This window comes from Elephas maximus, chromosome 11, assembly GCF_024166365.1.
Source record: "Elephas maximus indicus isolate mEleMax1 chromosome 11, mEleMax1 primary haplotype, whole genome shotgun sequence".
NCBI lineage: Eukaryota > Metazoa > Chordata > Mammalia > Proboscidea > Elephantidae > Elephas > Elephas maximus.
In genome coordinates, this window is record NC_064829.1 from 44,381,120 (window position 1) to 44,405,771 (window position 24,652).

The 24,652-nt window shown below is 44.8% G+C and overlaps 1 protein-coding gene across 5 annotated transcripts in view; it reads left to right on the forward strand.

Annotated features, from left to right (window-relative positions):
- The window catches only part of FHOD3 (formin homology 2 domain containing 3), a 509,300-nt gene that overhangs the window by 451,394 nt on the left and 33,254 nt on the right, over positions 1-24,652 (forward strand). For all 5 annotated transcript variants that reach the window (XM_049901902.1, XM_049901903.1, XM_049901904.1 and 2 more), the window contains 4 exons: positions 10,334-10,492; positions 20,155-20,337; positions 22,056-22,175; positions 23,051-23,212. In XM_049901902.1, the coding sequence (XP_049757859.1) occupies positions 10,334-10,492; positions 20,155-20,337; positions 22,056-22,175; positions 23,051-23,212 (624 nt within the window). The remainder of the gene's footprint in view (positions 1-10,333; positions 10,493-20,154; positions 20,338-22,055; positions 22,176-23,050; positions 23,213-24,652) is intronic.

The window sequence follows — 24,652 nt, forward strand, 5'->3', positions numbered from 1 at the left end:
AAAACCTGTTTAACTTTATTTACCCTGAAGTTTTGAAACACATCAGACTTTATTAGCAGTGACTTCTTAGGAAAAATTGGAGATGATGATTTAATTGGTTCGGGGGAGCCCAATTTGGGTTGTTTTAAAAGCTCCTCCAAAAAACAAAACCCATTGTTATCGAGTTGATTCACAGTGGTTAAGCATTTGGCTGCTAATCAAAATGTTGCCAGTTCGAATCCACCAGGCGCTCCTTGAAAACACTATGGGGCAGTTCTGCTCTGTCCTATAGGGTCGCTTTGAGTCAGAGAAGCTTCCCCCGGTGATTATAAAGTGTAATCTAGACTGAACCAATGACTTAAAGTGAAAAACGAGGCACCAAAGGAGCTCTGTGTTCCCCACTCCTACCCCTTTCCACACTGGCTCCCCCTGCTTTATCCCAGGGCTTTGAGTCAGTTCGGTCCAGTTTGAACCACTGCTGAAAATTTGCATTTCTACCCCAGATATACTGAATCAGAATCTACAGTTTAACAAGATACCCAGGTGATTCTTATGCACAATAAATTTGAGAACCGCCGCTCCACTAGTCGTTCTCAGAACTGGTCCCTAACCAGCAGTATTACCACCGCCTGGGAACTTGTTAGAAATACAAATTCTCAGCAGGGGTTCTAACCAGAATGAACTGGTTTGAAGATCTGCTTCATTCTCCTGAGGAAAAGAGAAAATTTTTCCTACTCTATATTCAAGTTCTGGACATAAGAAAATAAGTTATTTTCTTTTAACATCACCCTCAGAAAGCTTGAATTCTACCTTGGAATTCCAAACACAACTTTGGCACTTAAGTGAGGTGGCTCGTTCTAGTGTGCCCAGAATGATCCTGGGGTGTGTCTGTGGTCCTAGCATAATCAAGAGCTCTCCCATTCCTTCTCAAAAGTGTCCTCGTTAGCGTAATATAATAGATAAGCTAAATCAACACTGGAAAGCTGTTTGCTAGCCTCTGCTATAGAAGGCTCAAAGGGCAAAGATGGGAAATTAATACTTTTTTCCCCTGAATTTAACAATAAAGCAAACCATTTCTGTCAAGCTCTTCAGACACTTTTATTCCTAACTACAGGTCTTCCATCCTTTATTTAGACTTAGGGGTTCTGTCTCTTTGCCTTAACACTTTCCCAGGTATCTTGCCATCTGTCTCATTACGGGACTTTAGGAAAATTCCATAGTTGTCACATCTTTTGTAGCATCTGTATCATTGTATCACTGTGTCACTTTTTCAACAGACAGTTTTGAAAGTATTCCATGCCGTCACTTTTTTGGCAGTTGGCGGGAATGAGGAAGAATGACACCGTTTCTAGAACTTGTGCTGTGCCGAGCCAGGCCCAGGGTCTCTGGCAGTGATGCTGAGAAGCATGTGAGAGAAAGGTCGCCTTTCATGGAAGCGCTTTCAGACTTAGGGTGTTGTCCAAGATGCATGGAGTTCTCTTAATAAGCCTCGTCCTTGGTCCAGTTTCTATTTTCAGTGACAACACCTTATGGGGTGACAAGTGCTATGTTGAATGCCCACTTTTTAAATGTTGCACCTTTATTTCTAGTAAACATTTAGAGCATTTATTTACTCTTTAAAAACTCAGCCGAGTGGCCCTCTATGGAAGCTTTGGAAAACAAGCGCTGTTTGCCCTCCCAGACTGCGTGCCTCCACAATCTCTGATTCTCCCGCCTCCCTTCTTCGCATTCCCTACTCTCCCCTCATGGGAAGTTTCTGCCTTCCTGCAATGGCTGCGGTGGCCCTTCTCTGAACCTGATAATGGTGTGCCACAGGCACTGGCATCCTGCTTGTGTGGATTGATGGCCCAGGGCTTCTGTTCTGTTTCCATAAACCACACACACAACTCGACTGCGTGGTGTTAGCTGCAGCAGAATGTGGGGCTGCATCTTCAGGACTCAGCCACACTCAGCCCCAGGCCCCTCTCAAGCTCCTTTAACCACTAAGCACAGAAGGGCCACTTCTTGTAACGGACAGCTTAGCTGCCAGTCCTGGGATGAGCTTAGCATTTGTTGGGCACCTCAGGGCTCCTTTTAGCACCCATAAACACTTCTTCCATTATCTATACCCTTGGGGACTTTATTCACCATCTTCCATAAAAATGGCAAGACCAGTCTTTGCTACATTTTGGAATCAGGGAAACCTGCTACTGTTTTTCCTTTATGAGAAATGTCCTCTTACTCTTGCTTTTTGCTTCCTATTTTAAAGTGTATTCCTCTTCTTTCTTGACATAACAACTTTCTACTCACCTAACAATCTACTCTCAAAAGCCTGTAGTCTTTTTAAAAGCGTAAATCAGTAACTGATTGAACAAGAGATCTGTAGAACATTAGTGATGACTGGGATCTGCTCCAGACCAAATAAACCAGAATTTCTGAGGATGAACCCAGGAATGGGGTGGATTATTCAACAATTTCACTAAGGATTAATAAGTACAAGTAAGCCTGTGCTTAGTTTGCTTACTGAGTCATCTGCCCCCATCACGGATTGTAAATTTGAAAAGAGGCTTTGATTCTGTAGAAGGGTGCTTTGGGCTTGGGAGAGAGACAGACGCCAGCCACACCCAGAAGCAGAATCGGTGATATGTTGAAAAATATGTGAAATTGTTCACTACAGGTGATCTAGTAAGCAAGGTAAGCACAAGAGGCATCACTATTGTTAAAAAGTGTCCTTGGGGATTCTTTTATGCACCCAAAGTTGTAAACCACTGGTCTAAACAAAATGTCAGTAGATGATCAGATCTGTTTCTTCTTATTTGAGTTGAGTTTCTGCCAGCTAGTAGCAGTGACCTAATGTTTGCCCTTCTGCCATCGGTCACGGAGGTGGCCATACCTCCTGGCAGAGAAGCAGAATTTCCTGATTTTTCTTCAGCACTTGTTTTGACCAAGCCTGAAATCCAGTCTGCCAGCCTCAGAAGGGGATGTGGCATGTGGAAATCACCACGCTAGTCTCCTCAAGCGCAGAAACCGAGACATCTTCAACCATCTCCTTTGAAAGCAGATCTTCCGCACGCACCATGTTCAGGGAATGCTGCCTGTTTCTCATCTTGAGTTTCTGTGTGCCTGGGAGTCTGCAAAGATTCTAATGAGCATCCATGAGCTATTTTCAGTCATTTACAAAGCCCCATGTAAATCATACATGTCCCCGAAGGAGAATGCTGCAGGCTAGATTAATCGTCAAGTCTTCTCTCTTTCACCTGGAGCTATCACACTGCAGGTGGTGATGCAGATCTGATCTGATGTTCTTATTTGTGTAGGTCTTGGAAACCCTGGTGGCGTAGTGGTTAAGAGCTACAGCTGCTAATTAGAAGGTCGACAGTTCAAATCCACCAGGCGTTCCTTGGAAACCCAATGGGGCAGTTCTATTCTGTCCTTTAGGGTCACTATAAGTCAGAATCGACCTGGTGGCAACAGGTTTGGTTTTTTGTGTTTTTTGGTTTTTCGATCAATTGATGTGATGGATGCAGTAGTTAAACAAAAATATGCATTGGTAGACCACATATTTTTAAAATACTGTGTCAGTGGAATAAAAATAATAAAAAGGAGTGCTTGGTGGTGAAAATAGCTAATAGCTAATTCTTAGAAAGCACTTTTCAGTGGACCAGGCATTGTTCTAAGCACTTTACCGATAATACTTGTCTGACAGTCCTAGCCAACACTTCTACAGTATTTACCAGGGGGCAGGCATAGTTTTCTGTGCTTTACATCTGTTATCTCATTCAATCCTCATATAAACCCTGTGGGGTAGGTGCCAGAGAGGAAACTGAGGCACAGAGAGGTTCAGTGACTTGCCATGGTCACACAGCAATGAATGGATTGAGACCCCAGCTGACCCACCTCAATGACATGGCTGCTTTGGAAAGTTTCTCTTACCTTTCAGGGCTCTTGTCTGTGTGCTACCTGGATTCCATTTTGTCCTGGCTGCCTTCCAGTTCATGTTGTGTGCACTTCTTCTCGTGGGCAACCATGCCATTTTAAAAGAGACTCCGCCTTCTCCAGGTGACCTTTATGTTTTGCTATTATATTAGCAATTTCAAATTTCATCTGGCCTGGCTCCCCCCCTAACCATGTGACCTTGAGAAAGTCAATCAACCTCTCTGAGCCTATTTCCCCCTATGAGGGAAAAAATAAGAAACCAGGCCTGATTCAGTGTGCCTGACTTCCTAGGGTTGTTGAGTGGATCCAGAGAGGTGGGAGTGAACACGCTTGTGTACTACACATAGCCATGTCGATGTGCTAACGGGACCATCGTTTTATGCTATTAATTTTCTTAACCTTTTCCACGCAACTTTTCTGGGCTTCCAATGTGTGATTTAAATTAGTCTCTAAGCATAATGATTGCAATTGACCCTTTAAATTTTCCTTTTCCACCTTTCCCTAACTGCTGAATTCCCACCCTTCTCTTTTCCTAAATTGAATGGCTATGCCCCAGGGAAGTTACAGCCTTTTCCTTTCCCTGTGATGCTGAATGTAATCAGATAAGGTCCCTCTTACACTGGGCAGTCACCTACCCTTGATAACCATTCAGAATCATGTATGTTGCTTTTCTTTGCCTGCAGATTCTGAAATACTTGTTCTTGGAGGTGGTGTTCTATCCAAAAACCTGACTAGTGTGTATTCTCCCATGAGACAGTTAGTCCTCATCTCTGCATCAAGGATTGGTGTCCCATCAACATTGTGCCTGGGGGGATTTGTGTCTCTGCACCGGCTCATTTCCAGCTGAATCTTAACACCTGGCTTAGCTGATCTAGAGAATATTCTTATTATCACAGGTGACTTTCTGTCCCTTACTGTGGTTGAATATGCAGGCCCAACCTCTTGGGGATGGCTGGTTCTAGAAAGGGGACTCCAACCTAGGTAGCTGATCACCAAGTGAATCTGAGCTGTAGAGAGAAGTCACAGCCCTTCCCCTAGGCCTTGGCAGCTAAGAATCACTGCTTAAATCTGCCACCTCCTCTTGTGCTTCCCAGAAAGCCTGTCACTCTTTTGGTCTTGGGTGGCGTCTATTTGAGATTTCCACCTAGAAGGGATCACTTCTGTCTTCCTGGGAGCTGGACCCTCACCCCTCTTGGACAGCTTAAGGAAAAGGGATAGAATGGCCTTGGTTTCTGCCCTTTTTTTTTAAGAGTTCTGTGCTCACCTCAACAGTGTCTTTTTCTATAGAGAATAAGATCTCTCTCTTACCCGTCTAGGCTGTCCACACCCCCCAGCCCCCTCCCTACAGTGTTCTGGGCCGTGTAAGCAAAACCCTACATGGCATCCTAGGCTGAAGCATTTCTCCAGAGACCATATTTCTCCCATGGGGAAGGGCTCCTATTGGCATGTGTGAGGCTCCCTCAGAGTTGCGTCTTGGAAGGAGGTGCTTTGCTACACGCTGTGTATTGCTGCTTGGTTCTGCTCAAGAGTTCCACTTAACTAAACTTTCTGCAAACAAAACAGAGCCTGGTTTCTTCCCACAGCCCCTCCTCCTCACTTAAAGAAGCAGGTTCCTCTCTTCCCTTGAATACTTCTGGACATATTAGGGAAAGTAGCATGTTCAGAGACAGCTCCATAGCCATTTCTCCAACATGGAATCACTTTCATCCTTTTGCTGGCTCGTCCCAGAGATAGTGGTTCCTGTTTTCACATCCAGCCTAGCCCTAGTCTAGTTCCCTGTGCATGGAGCCTGGGCCCACAGGAACCTCCTTCCAAAATCCTTCTTTCCTAACATTTCTTGAAACTTGCTGAGGAAGGTAGCAGAGGTTTGGCAGATTGAAGTTTTATCAGAGAATTGAAACAGAAACCCTATTTCCTATTGTCCCAGAACTGACCATCTATGTCAGGGTTCATCCTGGCCCTCCACAGGTATGCATTTTTTGTTCCTCCCCATGAAATGTTCCCATTTGAGGGCTAGGCACATAGCACACTCTCAGGAAATCACTGTTTAAGGCAATGGAATATATTGAAGGAAAAAAAAAATCAAACCCGGTGCTGTTGAGTTGATTCCAACTTATAGAGACCCTATAGGACCCTATAGACACATAGAAACCATATGGTTTCCAAGGAGCACCTGGTGGATTTGAACTGCCAACTTTTTGGTTAGCAACAGTAGCTCTTAACTACTATGCCACCAGGGTTTCCATATTGAAGAGAGGCAATAAATAAATACATGAAAACACACAGCCAATCAAAAAAGACCCTCTTGGAGAACTGAGCTTGTTTCTCAGTCTCTTCTGCCTCTGCTCAGGGTTTGGTGTCTCATGCCATCACAGAGACTCCAGTCAGAGGGGGTGTTGTTACCTGGTCGACATGGACCCAGTAAGCAAGGAGTGGGGGAGGTCTCCTCAGATGTGTATACTCCTACTGTGCTGATTGCTGGCTATTCCCACACAAGCCTATGCCCCTACTGTCTCCCAGCTTTTCCTCTAGGAAGGGAAATGGCAGTCAATCCAACCTGTCACGATGCTAACCTTCCATATTTGTTTGTTTGACTTGTTGTAGAGGAAAGACTCTCCAACTCTATTCAAGTAAAATCAAAGAGATCTATTGAAGTCAGTGTATCACTCGAATGAGGGAATCATGAAGACCTCAGGGTCTGAACCTCATGGATTCCGAAGGAGGGAGTACAAATCAACCATAGTTATTCTGCTGTATAAGAAACTATAAATGTAATATTCTGGTTGGTTTACGGTGATTGAGGACGGTCAAAGGCGGGACAAGGCAAAGCATAACCTTTAACATTATTGGTTATGTTAATAACCAATAACATACTTTGATTGGCTGAAAGACATACTTACAAGATGTGTGTTCGTGGACAGGGTCTCATGGCTGATCACAAACAATGGCATGACAATGGCATGACTGCTACTGTTGGGAACAAGTTGTTAAACATTACCTTGCCCTCAGCATCAGATTACTTGGAGAGCTCTAACACAAAGAGTTTCCAATAATGTTTGGTTACTGATTCACAGTCCTAACCTAACCACAAAGCCTTAATAATAGGGTTGGTTCCTAAGCAACAGACTTTGAATCTATGTAAAAGGTTACACATTGAGCTTTTAGCATTAGTTCAGCCATTTTATTTTAGGTCAGAAGCTCTTTTGATTTTATATCCTGTATCAGACTTAAAGTTCCGTTTTTTTGTTGTTCTGTATTAGAAATCAGCCTTTCATGCTGGATTCTGGGTCACCAATCTTCTTGCAGGAAAGCCCTGGGTCTGAGTTTGTTCTTTCATTCTGTTCTGTCCTATCATTCTAACTATTCTGGTGCCAATGGTACACATTTTAATTACATCAGCTTTACAGTAAGTTTTTATAGTTGATTGGGTAGATGTTATATATGTCATTTTTTAGAATATGCCTGCTTTATTTTTACACATGTATTCTTTTATATTAACTTTAGAATTTTTTTTTCTAATTCCAAAAATTTGTTGGAATTTTAATAGAATTATTTTAAAAGTGTATATTAGATGAAAGGTAATGAGCATCCTTACAATATTGAGACTTCGTATCCAGGAACAGTCACTGCACAGGAATACTGGCTGAGGGGACAGGGGCTAAAATCTGAGTGGTGCTTTTCTCCAACCTTTTTGCTACAAGGTTATGTCTCCCCCTAACAGGCATCAACTTATTTTCACAAAGACTCCAACAGAGCTAGCTGGGCCTGCCCAGGCATCTTCCCTTGCTCCTAGAGTGAAGGAGACTGTATGGATGAGGGGTCAAGGGCTAATGATTCCCAATGAATCCCTGCAGCTGATAAACACTTCCTGTACTGGATCATGCCTGTGGGCAATTGCTCCTCCAATGCTAGGTCCCATCCCCAGCTCCTTCTGTCTTTCCATTCTGCCATCCTTATGTGGCTTCATTCCTCATGCTCATGAGACGTCAGTTTCTGCCCCTCTAGGCCTCATGACCACATTCTAGGCAGGAAGACTGGGAAGGGCAAAAGGAGTGGCCCATGATCTGTTCTTTTTTAATCAGGGAAACAAAAGCCAGAGCTAAGTCACACGGCCAGGCATAGCTCCAAAGGGCCCAGGGAGGTGATTGATTATAACTGGACACATTGGCAGCCTGAACAAAATCACGGTTCTGTTGGTAAACAGGGAGGAGGGGATGGGTGCTGGATAGGTGCCATGTAGTGCCAGAAGAAGTGGGCACCCCAGCACCCCAAAGTTGTCATTGCAAGTTGTGGCATCCTTCTTCTTTGCGTGTATTTGGCGTTTTATCAGACCTTTTCTCATTTGTTCTTAGCATCCCACATACAAAATAATATTTTTAATTAGATTTAGAAGGTAAATGGAGAATTTTCCAGAGCTACTGACTAAGCTTATTTGATTAAACATGAAGAGGATGAGCTTGCCCTGCAGAGTGGGGAAGCATCCCACCACATGTCCCTGGGGCCCTCTGTTCAAAGCTGATGATTAAAACACACCAGAATTGCCCCTCCTGACCACCAGGCCCCAAAACAGCTGGGAAGCTTCCCATTATTTTCTTCATGAAAAAATTTCTATTTATTCCCAAATGCATATTTAAGGATGTACAGTAGAATTTCAGCAATTGAGTTGGAAGAGCACACTGGAAATTAACCCTAGTGGCATAGTGGTTAAGAGCTACAGCTGCTAACCAAAGGGTCAGCAGTTCAAATCCACCAAGCGCTCCTTGGAAAACCTATGGGGCAGTTCTACTCTGTCCTGTAGGGTCGCTATGAGTCGGAATCAACTTGACAGCAATGGGTTTGGTTTTGGTTTTGGGTGAGATGGTGCTGAGGGCCACAGCCCCTTTCTCCTTTCCAGCTCCCCACTTCTTAGCAGTGAGCCTGAGGGCAGCGTAGTGCTGCAGAGGCCGGCTTCTCCAGACAGCTCAGATCCTCTCTGGCCCTTTCAGGTTCTTCACATTGGAGGAGAGAATGACCCTCAGCACTGGAGACCAGATGGTGAGCAGCAGTCAGCTGCTGGGTCCAAGCCCCTCAGCCAGCTCACATAGCCACTCCCTTATATAGCCCTAGCTAACCCTCCTCCTCATCCCTAATGGCTCCCATCAACCTAGACAGAGCAGCTTCTTACCTCCTTATCTTCCCTTCCCAGCCCCAGGCTAGATCCTAGTCATTTCTTTAGGACCCAGCTCAGGTGTCAGAACCCTGACCCCTTCCATCACCAGATAATTTGCCCTATCCCTGAGCCCCCTCACACAGTGAGCCCGGCCATCACCATGCTCTGCACTTGTCTGTTCCTTCAGGAGAGCTGCTGTGCCTTATTCAGATTTGTCATCCAAGACTGGGCACAGGCCTAGGAACTTGTCACATGAACCAAATGGACATGCCTCAGAGGAAACCCAAGCCCGCACAGGGAGCTCGCTGAGCCAGGCTTCTTCCTACCACCCTTCACTAGCCCTTAGCACCCCAGAGCTGAAGGGGAAGGTGGAGGCCTGTGGTCACAGCTCTGGGCAGGGAGGAGCATTGGCTCAGCACATCACACATTTCTTGAGCTGCACCCATGCGCTAGCCCTGGGCTGGCTGCCGGGGCACCAGAGGTGAGCACGGCCCTGGGGTGCACCCAAGCTGGCAGAGAAGCTGTACACACAAGGGCTGTATGAGGACGCCAAGACACTTCCTGTCCCTGCCCTCCTTCCTCAGCCTCTCTGCCTGCTCTTTCCTCATCCCTTTCTACCAGCATGTGCTCTTTGTTTGCCTTCATAACCTCAGACCCAGCGACCAGCTGTGCAGATATCCAAGTGCGGCAGGACAGGTGGACGTGTGCTGCTATTAGGGGTGCAGGATGTTTGAATGGTGAGAGGGAGCACCTCAGGTGATGTGACCAGGGACCTGAAGGGGCTGGCAGGCCAATGCCACTGTCCCCAAAGATGCCTGCCTCCGTCTGTCAGTCCTACCTTCTCGGCATGTGCGTTGGCCATCTCTGAACACAGGCCATTTGCACTAAGGCCAACAAGGACACATTCCGACACCTCGTAGACCACTGCAAGGGAACTCTGAAAGGCTTGAATTTTGTTTCCACTGCTTCTATGGAAAAAAACAAGGTTTTTTTTTTCTCCCTTGCAAAATATCACATTTTTCCCAATTGAAGGAAAATCAATTTTATTTTGTAATGTGTCTGACTTGCGAAGTTCCATTGCTAACCCAAGCTTGGCAGCTGCTCAGAGCAACCCCTGATCTCTTTCTTCTGTACTGAGCGGTAGCCAGTCGTTCCCTGGGCTGAATCTGAGCCGTTTGTTTTCATCTCTAAACGAGCAGTGAATTGAAAGAGCTTAGGCTTTTAATAATGAAACACGGATAGGACCAAAGATGATGCATTAATATTGGATTCTCCTTATTTTATCACAAGAAAACTGCTGCCGATGGGAAAAGGCAGGAGGTCATCGTGCTGGATTCCAAGAGGAGCAACGCTATAAATATCGGTCTGACGGTCCTGCCCCCTCCAAGAACAATTAAGATAGCCATTTTGAATTTTGATGAATATGCCTTAAACAAAGAAGGAATTGAGGTAAGAGAAGCTCTGTGGAGCACGACTTGTGTTCAGTAATACGTTGTATATGTGAAGCATTACCCTGTCCCGTATGATTTTCTCCATAGGCTGGCTCACCATTTTTCTACCCTCAGCTAGACTCTGAGTGATATTAATAATTCTCACAGTTTTTTAAATTCTTGGGGGGAAACCCCCACTTTGCTGTAGAGTTCAGAGACCCTCACTCTCTGGTCCATGTGCAGGCCTTCCTCTGACCACACTCTGTCCGTCTCTGAAATGGAAGAAGAATATGATACCTTCCTCAGGAGACTGGTACCATCTTCTTTCACACCATTTCAAACCAAATATGTTTAACACATGGTCCAACAGCTGTCATTTTTCTGTAGTGTGGGATATTATAAGTGAGGGTTTCGGTACATGTTCACATCCAGGTAAATGACTTTGTTTCTCTGGTGGCACTCGTTGGGGTTTGTAGAGATAAGCTGGAGAAGCTGAGCTAGCCGAGTCTTTAGTATTTGTTGAGCCTGATGTCAGAAAGGGAGAGAGGTTGGGTGACTTGGTTGCACCCTGCAGCTGGTCAGTGGCCCAGCTGGAGCCACACAGCTCACCTGCTCTGCCAGGGTTCAGTGTTCTTCCACCAGGCCATGCTCTCCTTTTACCACAGGCTGATAGCAAGTTAAATCTCATAGTTTCATGATGGGGAGTGAGTGGAGCCAGTGGCCCAGCCTACAGATTCCTGCAGGAGGGCCATATATTCTTGAGGGGCTGCCAGGCCAAAGCGGGCATCCGGGAACACTGCTTTGTTGCCCTGCGTAACACCCATCCCATCCTCCTATTGGCAGGGAGCCCTGGACCTCTTTAAACCCCCCCTGTACATTCATACATAGTCTTACTTGAAAGACTTGAGGGTGGAGGGAGCCAAGGAAGCCTGACTGCAGAGAGGAGGAATGAGCCCTTGATGGAAAATCAGCAGTGAGGAAGTGAAGAAGGGCCTGGGCCTCTGGTGCAGACTCACCCACAGCTCTGAGGGTGTGTGTGTGGTGGGGGTAGTGGGGGGCAACAGTTGAAGTGCACACGATACGAGGCTGGGTCTGAACCCACCTGGCAAGTGTGTCTTTGCGCTTTGGAAAGGTGAGGCCTCCACAGGAAGAATGGTTTTCCTAGAGGCTCAAGTAGCTCTGCACATGTATACGTGCATGCGCACACACGCGCGCATGCACACACACACACACACCTGCTCCAAGAGCAGGTACAAGAAAGGAAGTGCATTTCCCTCCTGGCTGGAGAGGAAATTGATCTCGAGCCCTGGACTCAGGCCAGGCAGCCAGGCAGGCAAACATACCCAGGTGGGCAGTCTGGGAGTCAGGGCATGTGGCAGACTGGGGCAGAGGGTATGAAGAGGTGAGCAAGGTGACAGCAGGCTGAGAAAGAGAGGGACGGTGAGGCAGCTGCCAGACATCAGGAAGGGACAGACCAGGCTGTAGTGTGAGAGGCCCCACTCTGGGGTGCCCACAGAAAAGCAGGGGAGGAAAAAGGGGGTGGGCTGCCGTGGGGCATGCAGAGCTGCTGACCTGGGCAGACCAAGTGCAAAGCATCTGTCAGCTAGGAAAAACAACCTGCCAGGGCACAGCACACATCTAGGCTGTCCCATTTACCCAACAGGGTCACTTGTAGACCACAAAAGCTTCAGATTCATACAGAGAGTTTTCAAACATAGCCAGAGCCAGCACAATTGACGGAAAAAATGACACTTTCCCCTCTTAAAAAGTATTTTCCTTCATCATGAAAACCTGAAAGTCCCTCAGGAGAGATGGGTTCCTCTGGGTTTGCCTTTTCTCCTTCCTGAGATGGACCTCTGCCTGGGTGGGGAACGTTTCAATACAGTACTCACATTTTGGAATGAATTGAAATAGTATTTTTCCTTCTCTGGCTGATTTCCTGGTGAACATCGGTTTGTTCCAGGAGGAAATAAGGATGGCAGTGTTAATGATAGTGGGGACGGAGTCGCAACACAGCCCTACAACTGGCTTTCATAGTTTTCTTATTGGGGGCCAGGCACCAGGTAGGGGCTTTACACAGATTCTTGTCAAAAACTTCTGAGGGACGTACTATCATGTTTTGCCATCCCACAAGTGAATCCCAATGTTAGTCTGTGCCCAAGGTCACAAGCCAGTGAGAGGTTGAGCTAGAATGTGAGCTCTGGAGTCTAGAGTCCAGGCCATCGGCCTTGGGGGTGGCAGGCCCCAGAGGGGCACTCCAAGCCCAAGTTTGTGTGCCAGAAAGAATAAGAGGGAATCTGGAAGGGGAGGGAGAAGCCGGAGGAGGTGAGGCAGTCCACTTCACAGTGCTGCCTCTGGTCTCCCAGGGAGTAGCTGATACATGGAACAATTAGAAATGAGAAGACATGGCCACAGAAAATGCTGGTAAACCCTTAAACAACAAACCAGTCGCCATCGAGTTGACTCCAACTCATGGCATCCCCATGCGTGTTACAGTAGAATTGTGCTCGATAGGGTTTTCAGTGGCTGATATCTCAGAAGTAGATTGCTAGGCCTTTCTTCCGAGGCACCTCTGGATGGACTCAAACCTCCAACTTTTGGGTTAGAAGCTGAGTGCTTTAACTGTTTGCACTACCCAGGGATTCCAATAAACCCTTACTGAGATTTTATTGTGTCCTGAGTCCTCAATAGATTCATATTTACTCAGAACAATACATGGAGCTACGTCATTTTTATGTAACAGTTGTGTTTTAAAACAGCGTTTCTCAACCTCAGGATTATTGACATTTAGGCTGCACAATTTTTGTTGTGAGGGGCTGTCCTGTGTGTTGTACCATGTTTAGCACATCCCTGGCCACGAGATGCAGAAGCACTCCTCCAGGTTGTGAAAACCAAAAAACATCTCCACACACTATCGAATGTCCCCTGTGGGCAAAATCACCCTGGCTGAGAACCATCGATCTAAAGGTTGTCCTGGGTAGATCCCAGAGACTATATGCCTCAGTTCCTGTCAGTCATGGCTAAGGAGACTCCAGTGAAAGCCAGCCCTCTTGGAAAATGGGGATCCAAGGCACTCTCTGCCATCACCTGCTGTCTCCAGTCACTGATCTGAGCGCTGTTTGAGGGGTGTAGATGGTCCAGACACCTGTGCTCCTGAGGTGAGTTGTCGTTAGTTACCATCAGGTTGGCCCCCGACTCATGGTGGCCCTGTGCACATTGGAACAAAGCCTACCAGGTCCTGTGCCATCCTCAAGATCGGGTGCAGATCAGACCATGTGATCCATAGGGTAGGGTATTCGTTGGCTGATTTTTGAAAGTAGATCTCCAAGCCTTTCTTCCTGAATTTGTCTGAGTCTGAAAGCTCTACTAGTTCAACATCATAGCAACACACAAGCCTCCACTGACAGATGGGTGGTGGCCACACATGAGGGGTATTGGGTGAGAATTGAACCCAGGTCTCCCAAATGGAAAGTGAGAATTCGCCACTGATCCACCAGTGACTGCCCCATGAAATCAGTCACCCAGATCTTATTCTTTAGACTGGTTGTTCAAGAGTTAAATCAGGATCGAAAAGACACGACAGTTGTGTACTTACAGATCTTTGCTAATAAAATTTCCAGTTTGTGCCCAAAAGGCTTTTTGCCAAACAGTCTGCTTCCTGGATGCAGGCGCTGTGGCATGGCCCCACGGCCTAATGGGGCGAAGGCTTGGTGTACCTAAATGTAATTAGGATGTACTAAATGATGTCCTGTGGCTTTGCTTAGCAACCCAGTGATATGTATTCAGATTTGTCAGGAAAACCAGAGGGAGTAAGTTAACTAACTTCGTTAAGGAAGTCTTTTTTCATAAGCATATTAAACTTTGGAAAATTACTTTGGGGCCATCTTCTAAGTAGCATTAGTGATATTTTCCCAAGTAAAATGTCATCAAGTTATCACAATAGAAGCATGGAGAGTTTTCCTTTTCTTTCTTCCTTTCTAATTTCTATATAGCCAGAGTCTTCACAGAAGGTAGCACAACTGAATGGTTTCAGCTCAGTTTGCTAGGCCTGTCAGCATCCCAGAAACAGAGGTTCTGTTTGGCCACATGTACAAAACTACAGCATCTTTTCAATCAGGTTGTGCTGTGCAGCCCCTGCCTGTGGGTGCCTGAGCCAGGCACCAGACACACAGATAAGCCTGGCCATGAGAATCACAGTCAGCACCGGAGCACCGAGGAATCAGAATATCTCAACCACTGGGTGACTTCGCCATACTGTTATTTTTGCGTTTCTGGTTGTATCCCCATGAACTGTGGAACTGGCACTAGGAAACTAGGAGGAGCCCATCTGTTGTTCTCCAGCTCTGCTCTGGCTGACCCATCATGGCCTTAGGCAAGTCACTTCATCTGTAAGTCTGATGAAACACATCCTTTTTACATATGCCTCACTGAGTAGTCATGAGTATGAGAGAATATCAAGACGCTTTCAGAAATTAGAAAAAAAGTCTCTACGTGAAAATAATTAGGAATCATAACGTGAATGGAAAGCCATTTTCTCATGCGAATGTGCAAGTTGTGTACAAACCAGGCTCAGGTGTATGTACTTCAGCTGTTCGCTATTGTCACCAAAATCCTTGTGCTAGATCCTTAACTAGCCCAGAATCTGCCCAGACTTACAAAGCCAAGTAATTGCTCACTTTGGCCTTATCTTCAAGTAAATGAGATATCCGAACCCTATAGTTTTGGAGACTTCTGCATTTTTCTCTGAAACACAGCTTTCAGCTATATAAGCAAGTATGCTTAGAGAGTGCTGGAGCAAACACTGCCTGGGAGAAAGCTAAAAACACTGAGGTTATTACATATGTGTCTTGTTTGATGTTTTTCTTCCTGTGAAACCAAATGGTGATCATATAAACCCTCAGTAAATTTACTGATAGGGTAAACAAGCAGGTTAAACGTGCCTCATCATACTATCTGCTTATCGGACAAAAGGGCCATCAGCTTCTAGGCGGTGACTTTGACCTGTCATTCCGCTGCCTTCTGGCTATTTCTGTTGCTGGTGATGTGTAAAAAAAATAAAATAAACTGGCAGATGGCAGCCTCATAAGTTTTCAGCAGTGAACAAATGGTTTAAATTAGTTAGAGATGTGAAAAACAAAAGTAAGAGTGTTTGATTACTTTCTCAAAGGAACAAAGCAACAAAAATCATTGCAAGAAAATGCCTCTAAAGAAGGATAAGAAATGCTGAAATTTTTTTGTTTTTGTGCATGCAAAAGCAATTTGCTTAAAACAATTTGAAATAAAACACAAACTTTAGTTGTTATTTTGAAAAGTAATTGAGTTCAAATCATGCATGCTTTTAAAGAAGCAACCTCTGTGTTGAATTGTTTGGGTTATTTTTTTAGTGTCATCTGTATGGACAGGTGGGTACAATAGCATGAACCTGTGGGGCATGAGCCAGGTAGTAGAGGGCAAGGAGCGCAGTCACTAAATATGTCCCCTGATGCTGAAATTCCCCCTGTATTAACTCGGCATTTGGGGCCATAATGAAGCGAAAGTTCAAGGTGAGGTATCTTAGGACTCACTTTCCGCCTCACTCTGTCCACGGCACAGAATACAGGTCTTCAATGCAGCTTTCCATCACTGGTTTCTGATAAACAACCTACCTGTTAACTGTTGTAGATTTCTTACAATTTTCTACATAGACAATCATGTCATATATGAATAGGGACAGTTCTATACTTTTTCTTTTCAAACTCTATGTCTTTATTTCTTTTATGTGCCTGGTTAGGATTTCCAGTATGATGTTAAATAGGAATGGTGACAGTGGACATCCCTGCCTTGTTCTCAATCTTAGAAGGAAAGCATTTAGTGTTAGGTACAGGTTTTTGCGTGTGTGTGTGTGTGTATGCGTGTGTTAATATTATTTATCTCCTTCTATTGCTAGATTTTTGAGAGTTTTTTAAATCATGAATGGATATTGAATTTTGCCAAATGTTTTCTCTTCATCAATTGAAATGATTAGGTAGTTTTTCTTATTCAGACTGTTAATCTAGTAGACTACATTGATTAATTTTTATATGTTGCATTCCCAGGATAAATCCCATTTGGAGGTGGTTATTATTTTTTCATATACTGCTATACAAATATAGCAATTTTTATATATCTAAATATATATTAGGATTTTGGTATTTCTAAATTCAGCTTTATTACAGATATTGATCTCTAGTTTTCTTGTGTTAACTTTGTCTAGTTGTTGTACCAGGGTAATTCTGGTCTCATAATAATAGTAGGGAAATGTTCCCTTGCCTGTTTGGGTTCAGGCCACAGACCCTGACCTCCTTCTGTGGGCTGTGGTTCCAGTGTCAGTGCTGTTTTCAAGGTGGGCAGTAACTATCCCCTTGTTCAGTTCTGCAAGGCCAGGTTCACACACGAGCAGCTCAGGAGTGAGCCCAGGGGTTCTTAAACAACTGTGTGTGTTTGTTTTTACAGCTTTTCCTTCTCCGTGACCTCTTCAGTACTTTCTGGTGACCTGGGCTCATCCCTTTCTGGCCCTTCAGCAGAAAACTGGGGTATTAGTTACTCCATTTTGCTATGTGCTTTCTGTGACTGTGCCTGTCTCATGCCAAGCCAGAGGAGAACAGAGAGAAAAACCATGGGGGTTTACCCCATGTTCTTGGGACCACAGTTCCTCCAAATAAAGAGGAAGCTTCCCCTCCCTCAGAGATTTAGGTGCCTGCCAGCCCCTGCTGCTAATGCTACTTACCCTTTCCCATTCCTAGAGTCATAACTAGAGGGGTCCTTTGGAGCCCCCGTTCTCTGTGCCAAATGCCCTCTTCCAGCTTGTGGGCTGCCTTGAGCCCAGGCTGGAGAATAGCAGAGGAAAAATTGCCAGGCTTGGGAATAGCCACTGTGGAAGTACTTCCAATTCCAGTCTTCTTACCCAATCCACCTGCCATTCTGCTTCTCAGAGTCCTCAAACAGCTATGGCATGCAAGCAGTCCAGGGCTGAGATTGCATTCAGTGGGAGACACAGGGTGGAGTGTGCTGCCTCCATCGCACCCAGAACCAGAACTCTCTCTAACTCTTTTTTTTTTTTAATTGTGCTTTAGGTGAAAGTTTACAGCTCAAGTTAATTTCTCATACAAAAACTTGTACACATATTGCTATGTGGTACTAGTTGCAATCCCTATAACATAACAGCACATTCTCCCTTTCCACTCAGGGTTTCCCATGTCTGTTCAAACAGCTCCTATCCCTTTCTGCCTTCTCATTCTACCTCCGGACAGGAGCTGCCCATTTAGTCTGATGTATCAGAAACCCTGGTGGTGTAGTGGTTAAGTGCTACGGCTGCTAACCAAGAGGTCAGTAGTTTGAGTTCACCGGGTGCTCTGTGGAAACTCTATCGGGCAGTTCTGCCCTGTCCTTTAGGGTCCCTATGAGTTGGAATTGACTTGATGGCAGTGGGTTTGTTTTTTTTTTATCTGCTTGAACAGAGAAGCACACTCTTCACGAGTATTGTTTTATATTTTATGGTCCAGTTCAATCTTTGTCCGAAGAATTGGCTTTGGGAATGCTTTTAGTTCTGGGTTAACAGAGAGTCCAGGGGCCACGTCTTCTGGGGTTCTTCTAGTCTCAGTCAGACTAGTAAGTCTGGTCTTTTTATGTGAATTTGAGTTCTGTACCCCACTTTTCCCCTGCTCCACCAGGGACTCTCTGTTGTTTTCCCTATCAGGGCAGTCATTGATGGTAGCTGGGCACCATCTAGTTCTTCTGGTATCAGGCTGATGGAGTCTCTGATTTATGTGGCCCTTTTTGTCCCTTGGGCTAATATTTTCCTTGTGTCTTTGGTGTTCTTCATTCTCCTTTGTTCCAGATGGGTTGGGACCAATTGATGCATCTTAGATGGCTGCTCAAAAGATTTTAAGACCTAAAATGCCACTCATCAAAGAGAGATGCGGAACACTTTCTTAACAAACTTTGTCATGCCAGTTGACCCAGATGTCCTCTGAAACCATGGCCCCCAGACCCCAGCCCTGCTACTCTGTCTCTTGAAGTATTTGGTTGTATTCAGGAAATTTCTTGGTTTAGTCCAGTTGTGCTGACTTCCCCTGTACTGTGTTGTCCTTCACTTCACCTAAGATAATTCCCCTCTCCCTCATAACAAAGAATGTTTAATTTTGTGTTTAAACCTTTTCTTGAGTTCTTATAATAGTGATCTCATACAATATTTATCCTTTTGTGACTAATTTCACTCAGCATAATGCCTTCCAAATTCATCCATGTTGTGAGATGTTTTGTAGATTTGTCATTGTGTTCTTTATCATTTCATAGTATTTCATAGTGTGTATATACCATAATTTGTTTATCCATTCATCTATTGATGGGCAGCTAAGTTGTTTCCATCTTTTTGGTATTGTGAACAGTGCTGCAATGAGCATGGTTGTGCATGTATCTATTCTTATGATGGCTCTTATTTCTCTAGGATACATTCCAAGGAGTAGGATTGCTGGGTAGTATGGTGTCTCTTCTACTCTTTATCCAGTTGCTTGCCATTGTAAGGCAGTAACTAAAGCCACTTAGAATTAGTGAATTAACATTAATTACAAAAATTATGGTGCGAAGTGTATTTTTATGCTTTGATGGTTGTTACTGTTTTTAGATACTGTCAAGTTGATTTTCAACCCTATGACAGAGTAGAACTGCCCTATAGGGTTTTATAAGCTGCAGTCTTCATAGGAGCAGATTGCCAGGCCGTTCTGCACAGCTGCTGGGGAATTTGAACTGCCAACATTTCAGATAACAGCACTTAACCATTGCTGCATAAAGATTCCTTGCTTTGATGATGAGAAGGAAAAATTTGAGAAAATAAAGATATTTTACCATAAATATTGCTGCTTATGAAGTGACACATGATGGGAATTTTTACCTTCTTTTAAACTGTAGTCACTAAGGAATTTGAACCTGTAAGAATCATGATCCTTCTGATATCTTTTTGCTTCCTCTGCCTTCTACAATTGATCTTTAACAGAATCAAATAAAAGTAAAAAGATGTATTTTTCAGTTAGTAGGTAGGTATTGCTCTTTATAAATACCGTCATCGTTTTTTCCTCAATCAAGCTTGAGTTTGGTAGCACTTAAAGTGTTTTCATTTCTAAATAAATTTTCAAATATAGTTAAAACAATTAAAATTGCCATATGTCCCCTATACAAAGGTCAATCTGAGTGCTTTGAAAAGGATTCATATCTGTAAGCTCTTAAATGAATCCATGAGAAGTGCTAGAAACATATATTCTTGACATTCTTTATTTCCTTCTCCATGTTCCCTAACCTTCTATCTCATTCTTTCACCTTTTTTCCACATAGAATTCCTCATTCTTGCCTAAGGTGTCTTTCATGCAGGAGACCCAGAAAACCTTGGGCAAGTGCTTACGTTCTTTACGAAACAGATGGTTGAAAGAGAGAGAGAAAAGAGAATTTTAGACCAAAGAAATATAAGTTTAGATGCTACCTAAGGTTTTCCTTCTCTAAAGTGTGTTTTGTTTGTAACAATGTAATAACCATGTATGATAAAAAATACTAACAACAGAATATCTGAACTACCTGGATGAAAAATTACAATTTGAATTGGAAAATACAGAAGGGGTGGAGGAGAGTCCACATCACTGAGAGAAAATAGACTGCATTATCCCATTTTTCTAGAAAATTCTAACCATGATACCCACTGAAGAGGAGAAGCAGAAGATCCAGGAAGCTCAGCTGGCCAACCCAGAGGTCCCCCTGGGCAGTGCTGAACAGTTCCTCCTCATGCTGTCTTCCATCAGCGAGCTCTCAGCTCGGCTCCACCTCTGGGCATTCAAAATGGATTATGAAACTACAGAAAAGGTAAGCATTTGGTGAGGGAAGCAGCTAAACCTACATCCCCATTGTTGAGAATAATCTGTTTTTTATTGGTGAAGGTGGCAAAGTATCATATTTGAGACAGGGTTTGAATGGTGAGTTGAAATTAAAATATGGTTATGTATACTCTAAGTGATCAGCAGCCTGCCAGTGGGGTGGTATTCTAAAGTGTCTCCTGGCACCAGCCTCAGATACTTGATTGTAGGCACCAAGTGACTAGTTTAAAAAAAAAAAAAAAAAAAACTTACTATTTTTTCCTGACTTTATATGCCCTTTGTAGAAAATTTGGAAAATATAAAAAAGTATAATCTATAAAATCAGCTGTAATCCTTGCATCTGTTGATCATCACCTAAGTTGCTGTTGACTGTGGCAATTAGCAGGTCACTGGGCAGTGTTGAGAGAGTATGCTCAGTAGAAAGTTGAGGATGAGACAGATTGCAAGAAGTTTGGAGGAGAATAGAAGGAGACCTTAACGATGAAGGCATGGGAGACTCATCTTGAGAAGATAGTGGAGGAAGCAGGTGTCTTCTCTGGAAATAGGGCAATGGGGTATTTTTGCAGGTTGAACACAAGGAGCTAGGGTTGAGGAAAAGGAAGAAATGGAAGATAAACTAGATGTGAGCTTAATTGAGAGGAAGTACTCACAGAAGATTCAGAAGCATAGATGGATGGAGAGGCTGCATGGTCTCCATCTCCCTGCAGAGGAGGTGACAAGGGCCTATGCTGAGGGCCAGATAGGTGGCAGTGGGTTTAGGGGTTTCAGAAGGGAACTACTATATTTGAATCCATTGGGGGAATCAAGCAGGGATGAAACCTAGGACTGCTAAGATGACTAGTGTAACTTGGTCACAAACCAGTCAGCACATTTAGGTGACTTTCTCTAACAAAGCGAGGTAGCATCATGGAGAAAACAGATAATTGGGTCAGCCTTGATTGAGGATTGGCAGGGCCAGCCTGGCAGAAGCTAAGCTGGAGAGAATGAAACTGAACCTTCTGGGTTTGGGATCTAGGCTGGCTGAGAGCCTCAGTAAGGACATGGGCGTCCACAGAATGAAAATAGCGAGGGAAGGGGGAAATTGAAGCCATGAGACTACGGAGCATGGTGGGGGAACCTGAGACAGTGGGAGTGATAAAGACAGTGGCTGCCCAGTGAGTAGCCCAGGCTAAGAGGTGGCCAATCACAGAGTGTCTAGATGAGAGGTTATGGGACCTGGGGTGGTCCAGGAACAGTGAGGCCACAGCTCCCAGTGTCATCTGTGTGTAAGGAGAAAGGGAAAGCAGAAGATAGTGGTCCAGATGCTGGAGGAACAGGCAAAGGAAGAGTGTCATAGAAGTCAGCCCTGGTCAGGAGAGAGAGTGGGGAGAGTGTTGTGACTTACGGGTCTTGCCTGGGCTTGAAAGGTGGGCAGAAATAGGGGTAAGACAGAGCATTTGTCACACCTGCACAAGCTCCTGTTAGTCACAGGTACACGTTTGGACTCCTGGTTTCCGATGGAGAGACGCTGGTGATGAGGTCGACTTTCCCTGCCACCTTTCGGCACCTTTCCCACACCTAAGAGTGCATGACCATCACATGGGATTGCCTTGTGCTGGGGAGAACTTTTGTTAATCACCTTATGCAAAAATTAAAAAGAACAAAGTAAAACCAAACTGTACAGTCTTTATCATCTTCTAATTTTTTTTTTTTTTTTTTAACTGAAAGGAAGTAGCAGAACCACTTTTGGACCTGAAGGAAGGAATAGACCAGTTGGAGAACAATAAAACTTTGGGGTTTATCCTGTCTACTCTGTTAGCCATCGGGAACTTTCTAAATGGAACTAATGTAAGTCTTTCACATTCCTTATCCTCCTGACTCCCTGACCACAAAATTCCTGCCCCTCCTTTGCTGATGGTTGGTTGTGCCTCTGGTCCACCAAAGCACAATTGAACAAACAACTTTGGTATCTTCTTGCTAAAAATTGGAAGGATTTTTTTTCCCTTAAAATATCAAGGCCTACTTATTTGAACCTGCATCTTGCTGTAAATAAGCAGACTTAGAAAAGTAAGCATACTATTCCTTATGAAGCTTGGGTACTCTCAGAATTGACATCAGGAATATTTTCTTCTACATGTTTTTTCCCCTGAGCTTATTGCTCACGTTATTGTGCCTATACACATTCTAGAAGCCCTGGTGGCACAATGGTTAAGAGCTATGACTGCTTACCGAAAGGTCAGCAGTTTGAACCCACCAGGCATTCACTGGAAACCCTATGGGGCAATTCTGCCCTGTCCTGTAGGGTCACTATGAGTCGGAATCAACTCAGTGGCAACAGGTTTGGTTTTTCTGGTATACACATTCTGATATTTAAATTTCTTTTATTTAATTGGCCTAAAAAACTTTGGCCGGGAAGTAGAAAAAGCAGTAGGGCAAGAGGAGAAAGAAGCTGCAGAAACCCAGTGGCCAAGACCCACAGCACCCTGATTTAGGGGTAGAGCCCCAGCACATGGCTGGGTGTAAAAGCACTGGATGGCTCGTTTCATTCTGTGTGGCTGGTCCACTTGTGATCAGCTAAGGAGGATGGGGTATGTGGCCTGAGGAACTTCAGTCAGATAAAAACTAAATATCGGGTAACTCCAACGGTAGACCTGTGCTCATCTAGGAACCTGCCTGAAATGTAGTTTTCCTGTCTTTTATTTTATTTTATGTCTACCCAACAGGCCAAAGCATTTGAGTTAAGCTACCTCGAGAAGGTTCCAGAAGTCAAAGACACAGTGCACAAGCAGTCACTTCTCCACCACGTGTGTACCATGGTGGTGGAAAACTTCCCAGACAGCTCCGATCTGTACTCGGAGATCGGGGCCATCACCAGGTCAGCCAAGGTACGTCTATGGACACAGCGGCGTGGGCCTTGCCTTTGCCTCAGACGCCAGGCCTTTATAAGTCATCTCTGAGGAACTCTTGCTCTGTTAAGTAAAATGTTCAATGCCGCTTGCATGCCCTGCTCTATAGAGAGTTCGTGAATATGATTCGTTTCATGCCATTTCTAATGGACTTTTCAGATCTATTTCCTATCTCTGATTCTTTGTGAGGTTCTTTCTTACTGAGGTATGTAAGGCAAGCCTGCCATCCCAGTCATGACCCCTAAGTCCACTGTTGAGCAGTGTTACTCACCACGCTGGGTTCTCCAGAAGGTGAAACTCCATGGCTTGCTTTAGGTGGTCAAAAATGTGAAGAAGATACAGCTTGCTCCTCCTAAGACTTCCATAAGCTTACCCTGAGCTGTGGAGCCAGGAAGCAGAGGGCCCACCTGGCCCTACACAACCCACAGATTGCCCATCCCTAGGATCTTGTGCAGAGGTAACATTTTTATAGGGCTGTAAATAGTATCATTGGCCCCTCAGCTGTAAGCTCTTAAATGTAGTACAGAGTTATAGCATCTTCATGATCTTATGGTATATTAGAAAAGAGACCATTGCAATAGCCGAAACCCCCACTGCCTGCAATACAGTGGGTCACTGAGGCTGAACAACCCCCAGAGGAGCCCCAAACACACCACCACCTGGAGATGTGAAGGTCCTGGGAGTAACGGGAAACCCAGCTGGGAGGGGCTTGAATAGGGTACAGAAGCCAGGCCAATGTGGAGGAAACTCCTGGAAACCCACTCTGGGCTAGGGAGTGGGAGCTAAAAGCAGGCCAACCTTTAGCACTGGGAAGCTCTGGAATCTAATATGAGGAGAAGGAGTGGTGGGCAGAGGAGGGAAGAGATGGAGAGAGTGGGGCTTTGCTAAGGTGTCTTTCAAAGAGCCCTCCTTCCCTCTGTCCTCTCCGACAGAACTGGTTTTGGGGACCTGGTGGCTGAGAGCCTCCTTTACCTGCCTCAAAAGCAATGGGCAGGCAGGTGCAAGGCTCACCAGCAGGCAGTTCTGAGCGGCCTAACTGTGGACCTGCCTTACGGCAGAAAAAGGCATGGCCAGCAATCCCCCAGCTCAGAGAGTTGACGAAGGGCTCCTTAGACACAGAATCCTCTTTACTTTAACAAGCACTTATGCTGTATCAGGAGCCCTGGTGGTGCAGTGGCTAAGCACTCAGCTGCTAACCAAAAGGTCAGTGGTTTGAATCCACCACCTGCTCCACGGGAGAAAGATGTAGTAGTCTGCTTCCATAAAGATTACAGCCTTGGAAACCCTATGGGGCAGTTCTACTCTGTGCTGTAGGGTTGCTGTAAGTCTGAATCAACTCGATGGCAATGGGTTTGGTTTTTTGGTATGCTATATTTCCCTGTGCCAGGTACTCTGCTGAGGTCTTTACAAATATTACTT